This window comes from Odontomachus brunneus, unplaced genomic scaffold, assembly GCF_010583005.1.
Source record: "Odontomachus brunneus isolate Ranch 3 - 2012 unplaced genomic scaffold, Obru_v1 Obru_scaffold_250, whole genome shotgun sequence".
NCBI classification, from domain to species: domain Eukaryota; kingdom Metazoa; phylum Arthropoda; class Insecta; order Hymenoptera; family Formicidae; genus Odontomachus; species Odontomachus brunneus.
Window position 1 is genome coordinate 167,011 of NW_022639700.1, and position 5,027 is coordinate 172,037.

The 5,027-nt window shown below is 29.6% G+C and overlaps 2 protein-coding genes across 2 annotated transcripts in view; one reads left to right on the forward strand and one right to left on the reverse strand.

Annotated features, from left to right (window-relative positions):
* Positions 1-1,932, forward strand: part of LOC116852707 (serine/threonine-protein kinase PINK1, mitochondrial) — a 16,004-nt gene extending 14,072 nt beyond the window's left edge. Inside the window, exons 5-7 of the mRNA XM_032833328.1 lie at positions 266-683; positions 784-882; positions 1,411-1,932. Of these exons, the coding sequence (XP_032689219.1) occupies positions 266-683; positions 784-882; positions 1,411-1,665 (772 nt within the window). The 3' untranslated portion in view covers positions 1,666-1,932. The remainder of the gene's footprint in view (positions 1-265; positions 684-783; positions 883-1,410) is intronic.
* Positions 1,933-2,347: 415 nt separating this feature from the next.
* Positions 2,348-5,027, reverse strand: part of LOC116852706 — a 9,813-nt gene continuing 7,133 nt past the window's right edge. The window contains exons 6-12 of the mRNA XM_032833327.1: positions 4,699-4,950; positions 4,461-4,605; positions 4,193-4,366; positions 3,845-4,112; positions 3,184-3,336; positions 2,963-3,105; positions 2,348-2,875 (exon numbers count right to left, since the gene is read on the reverse strand). Coding sequence (XP_032689218.1) covers positions 2,656-2,875; positions 2,963-3,105; positions 3,184-3,336; positions 3,845-4,112; positions 4,193-4,366; positions 4,461-4,605; positions 4,699-4,950 — 1,355 coding nt within the window. The 3' untranslated portion in view covers positions 2,348-2,655. The remainder of the gene's footprint in view (positions 2,876-2,962; positions 3,106-3,183; positions 3,337-3,844; positions 4,113-4,192; positions 4,367-4,460; positions 4,606-4,698; positions 4,951-5,027) is intronic.

A 5,027-nucleotide genomic window follows, 5' to 3' on the forward strand; every position in this document is an offset into this window, starting at 1 on the left:
ACCCTGATTAACTTAATAATAAATAATTATTGTTATTAATTATAATAATGTTAGTAATTATTACCAATATTATTGACATTAATAACAATTGTTAATATAATTTTCATAACAATTATTAATATAATTATTAGACAAACCCGTCAACGATGACTTTCAATTTTAATAGTTTAGTTGAGCTCCGAACCTCATTATGTTTAAACCAGTTTACAACTTACTATGCATACAATAATACTAATTATATTTTTTTCTGATGTTTATAAAACAGAGATCTGAAAAGTGACAATATTTTACTTGATTTGTCAGAAGAAACTGATAATTGTCCGTCCCTGGTTGTAACGGATTTTGGTTGCTGTTTGGCCGATAAGAATTGTGGATTGTACTTACCTTACAACACTCACGATATCGATAAGGGCGGCAATGTTGCATTAATGGCTCCAGAAGTAATAATGGCAGTACCAGGACCTTTTGCTAGAATAAATTACACAAAAGCTGATCTATGGACAGTGGGCACCATAGCATACGAGATATTTGGCACAAAAAATCCATTCCATAGTGAAAATGACGAAGAAATTGCTTTAAAAAATTATAGTTATACTGAAAGTGAACTTCCTACACTACCTGATAATGTGCCACCCATCATTAACGCTGTTATAAAAAATGCATTGTCGGAAAGTTTATATAAGGTTTGTAAAAAAAAAATCTCAGAAATATCCATAAACGGTTAAAACTATATTCTTAAAATTAAAAGATATTAAAATATCTGTTTTTATTTAATACGTGCAGCGACTAGATACGCAAATTGCGGCGACTATAATGCAGATATATCTGTGGGCACCTAGCTTATGGTTGAAAAACATGGGCCAATTACCATCTAGCAACGAGGTAATGTAACCAATGAGAATATAACATTGATATATTAAGGCTCCTGGTCCTTCGCATTATCTCTTTTTAATGACGTCAGAAGCGAAAAAATGCATGCTAAAAATTTTTGCGAAATTGAAATAAAAGTATATATCCATAAAGTAACACTTGTAATCGATTAAACAAATTTGTAAGATATTCCGTGCACTCCCCTTTTGCTTTAACAATCAATAATTTATTATAAATTAATCTGAATAGAAATAGGCGAAGAAATAGATTAAGAAGATGAATTGTATGTCACGTTAATTTACGACAAATTATTGATTGTTAGAGCAAAAGGGGAGTGTACGGAATATCTTACAAATTTTTTTAATCAATTGTGTTTCTTTATGGATATATATTTTTATTTTAACATATTTTGCAAGAATTTTTAGCATGCATTTTCTCGCTTTTGATATCATTAAGAAGAGATAGACAATGTGAGGGGCCAGGAGCCTTAAAAAAAACTTCAAATAAATTGTTAAATTATATTTTTTTCGTGTGTGGCAGATTATGCAATGGCTTTTGTGCTTAACTACAAAGATTCTTTGTGAAGGGCAGAGCACAGATTTGTCTCCATCATACGGGTTGCCTAGCAGTACAAAACGTGATATCAGTGGCAACAATATATATAAACAAACGCATTCAATATGTTCTTGTGGAAGGCGCACAATGCCCGAATATCAATTAATTGCAAGCTTTCTTAGCAGGGTAACGCTTGGCAATGTTAGAAACGCGTTAAAATGGATACAACAGAACGTATAATTAAGAGTGACATAATTTCGTATCGGCTAAAAACGAAATACGATCAAAATTTCGCATTGATAATTATTAGTATTCGTAGTATTAAATAACAATTCAAAATAAGGGGGAGATGTAAAGTCGAAAAGATATTACTAAATGTGTTTTATCTAACTTTATCATTACTTTCATATTTATTTTCAGAATTTTGTTTTGATACTTGGTGAAACGCAAAAGAATAAAGAAGTTATGTTATATTAACGCATGAAAATATAAATAATCTAAATTAACCTCAAGAAAGTATTGGCCTTTTGAAACCCTTTAAACCCTTTTGTGGTTTCAGTGCCTTATAATTGAGGAAAAATTAATATAGTTATATTTTTATGAATTTAATTTATGTATCTGGTTTATATCAGTGTTAATAATAATAATGAGAATGAGGAAAGGAAAAAGAGACAGAGTGATATAGAAAAAGTTAATTCTAATCAATATTATTATAAAAAAATGTATAATACATTTATATAAATTATATATTAAAATTATATATTTATATAAATGTATTAATTATAATAAAATGTATTTTAAAATATTAGATGTATTTTAAATGTATTTTAACATTTACAGAACGTAAGTGTTAAATTAAAATGTATTACTCCGACAAGGTTAAAATTAAATTATATATTAAAATACATGATAGCAGTATTAGTTGAAAATTATAGCCTATATATGATAATATATTTTCAATTTATTTTTTTCATATTTCCTATTTCTCAAATGGTCGTTAGAAACGTAGCTACAGGTATTTTTTATTGACAAATTTTTTTAAAGAACTATAAATAATATTAAATATATATTTTAACATAAAAATGTGAGTTTCTTTAATACAAATCTAATATTATTAACATATAACGTCCAAAATTAGATACAAAATAAAGCTCGTAAATATTATATATGTATACTTATTTATTATCATATTATATATTATTTATTACTGATTTCTTGCAGAAACGTTTTTTATATCGATATGTATTGCGTAATGTTATTAGAATCATTTACAAAGTTGTATACGCTTTCATAATTTAAAATTGTTTCTTTAAGTACTTTTAATTTTTTAATAGCTTGTTTATGCACTTTCAAGGTTTTCTTCTTGTATCTTACCGCTGTTATCATCTTATCCAAAGTGTAGTGTAACCATAAAACATTTGTATATGGTTCAAATTTCTGCCAATTATTCCTACACAAGTATTCGAGGAAATTTGTGAGAATTTGTAGAAAATAATAAAAAAATACATATATATATATATATAAAATATAAACTTACTGGATTTTGTCGCGCATAAGACGATAAATCTCAAATTGATATTCGCCACGGGCAGTAAATAAAGCTGGATCCAGAGCAAGATCATTGTATATGCAACATCCTTGGTATGCTATTCTCGATAGAGTATAATCTATAATCGATACCTTGGAAAAGATTTACTAAAATTACTAAAAGAGCAAAATATAAAAAACAATGATAATTAAAATGTACTTAGAACGTACCTTCACATTATTGCTAGGAAATTTTATTTCTTTTCCATTCAAGTTATAATATACGTATGATTCTTTAGTTCTTGATATTAATACATTGCCCCAATGCAAGTCTCTATGTTCGAATTCGAATGCTTTTTCTGCGACTGCTAATGCCAATGCAGTCTTAAAAAAAAATTAAATTTTGAACATTGATGAATAGATAATGAAATATAATGACAAATCATATAAACCAGTGCTCGGAATTACTTGTACTTTCGGTGATTTCGAGGATCTATTTTCTTTTCCTTATCTCTTCATTTCATCTATCGAGCTTCGCAATTGTCGCAACACTTAACTTTAGAACTATCAACTCCATCAATTCACTAACCTGTGAGGTGTTCCCTAATTGCTGGAAAGTTCTTGTCAAAATTAGTGTTTTATTGTTATAATAATATAAATATTGATAACGTATAGAAAGAACATGCATTAGTTTCAATAAGAACTTTCCAAAAATTAGGGAGAATCTCACAAATGTTATGAAGTTGAGGGTTCTGAGACTAAACGCTGCGAGTCAATCGCAAGGATGAACGGGAAAGATAAGAAAAAGAGAATAAGTGCAGGCCTAAAAAATTGTTTCGAAAGTGCAAGTAATTCTGAGCGCGCGCAGCGCAGCACTGGCAGTAAATAATACCTGTAAAAATAAAGTATAAGCCTCTTCCGCAGTTTGGAAAATAAAAGCTTCGAGATCTTTGCCTCCATGACCGAGTTCAAGAGCGATATACAATTGATTTTCCCCAAACATTGATGGGCAATCGTTATCAGATGTTTTGTCGTCGTCGTAAATGTTCCAAAGTTTTACAAGTTTCTTTGGATATTTACCTATAATACATTTGATACTTCGAACTTCCACAAACGCACTAGTCCTATATGTAGAGTGTGATCTCAGATTATGCAATTCCCTGCAAATATATTTTCATAATCTTAACTGGCGTAATTTTCATTAGCGATTCATCAGAAAAATTGCAGAATCGATACTCACTCTGCAATCACAATTTCGGATAATATTTCACTAAATTTTTTTTGTGGCTCCCCATTTACCACGGCTTCGCCTTCTATAGGAATAATTTTTATAACCGATTTTTCATCATCATGTTCGTACAAGAAGACTTCTCCATAAACACCTTCGCCAATTTTACGACAATGTTCTAAATATCTACGATAAAAAAATAACTATATAATGAGTAACTGTATAATGTTATTAGATATTATGTTTCATGAAGTACAAATATATATCAAGATCTACATACGAATCTGGGAAGCAGTCTGAGAAAGGTAAATAATGTTTCTGTGAGCATCTCTGCAAAACAATGTCTTTTGCAGTTGCTGAATGATCTCCAAAAAGTTCGTCTTTGCTGTTGTATCCAATATTGTGTATCGATAATTTCTTTTCATCTGTAAATATTTATTTAATTCACATCCATAAACGCATTATAATAATGTACTAACAACCATGTAAACGTAATGCAGTAAAGGGAAAGTTCTTACATAATTCTTTTAATTTTGTAGGTGAATTCTCCACTGTTATTCCAAAAGCTTCGAGGAATGGAGCATTTTTTATATCACACTTAATACTTGCATTATCATTAAGTACTACTCGTACTGAAATTCTTTTAGAAAATCTACCATAGTTAGCTGTTTTACACTTGTCGCTCAATGATGATATAATCGATGTATTGAGTCCTCCACAAGACAAATTTCTATCATCCTGATCCTTTTTCAAGTAGCTTCCAAAACTTCCTACATATAACAATTATTATAATTGTAATAGCTATCTATCATAAACAGCGGCGTAGCCGGCGGGGGGGGGGGGGGGG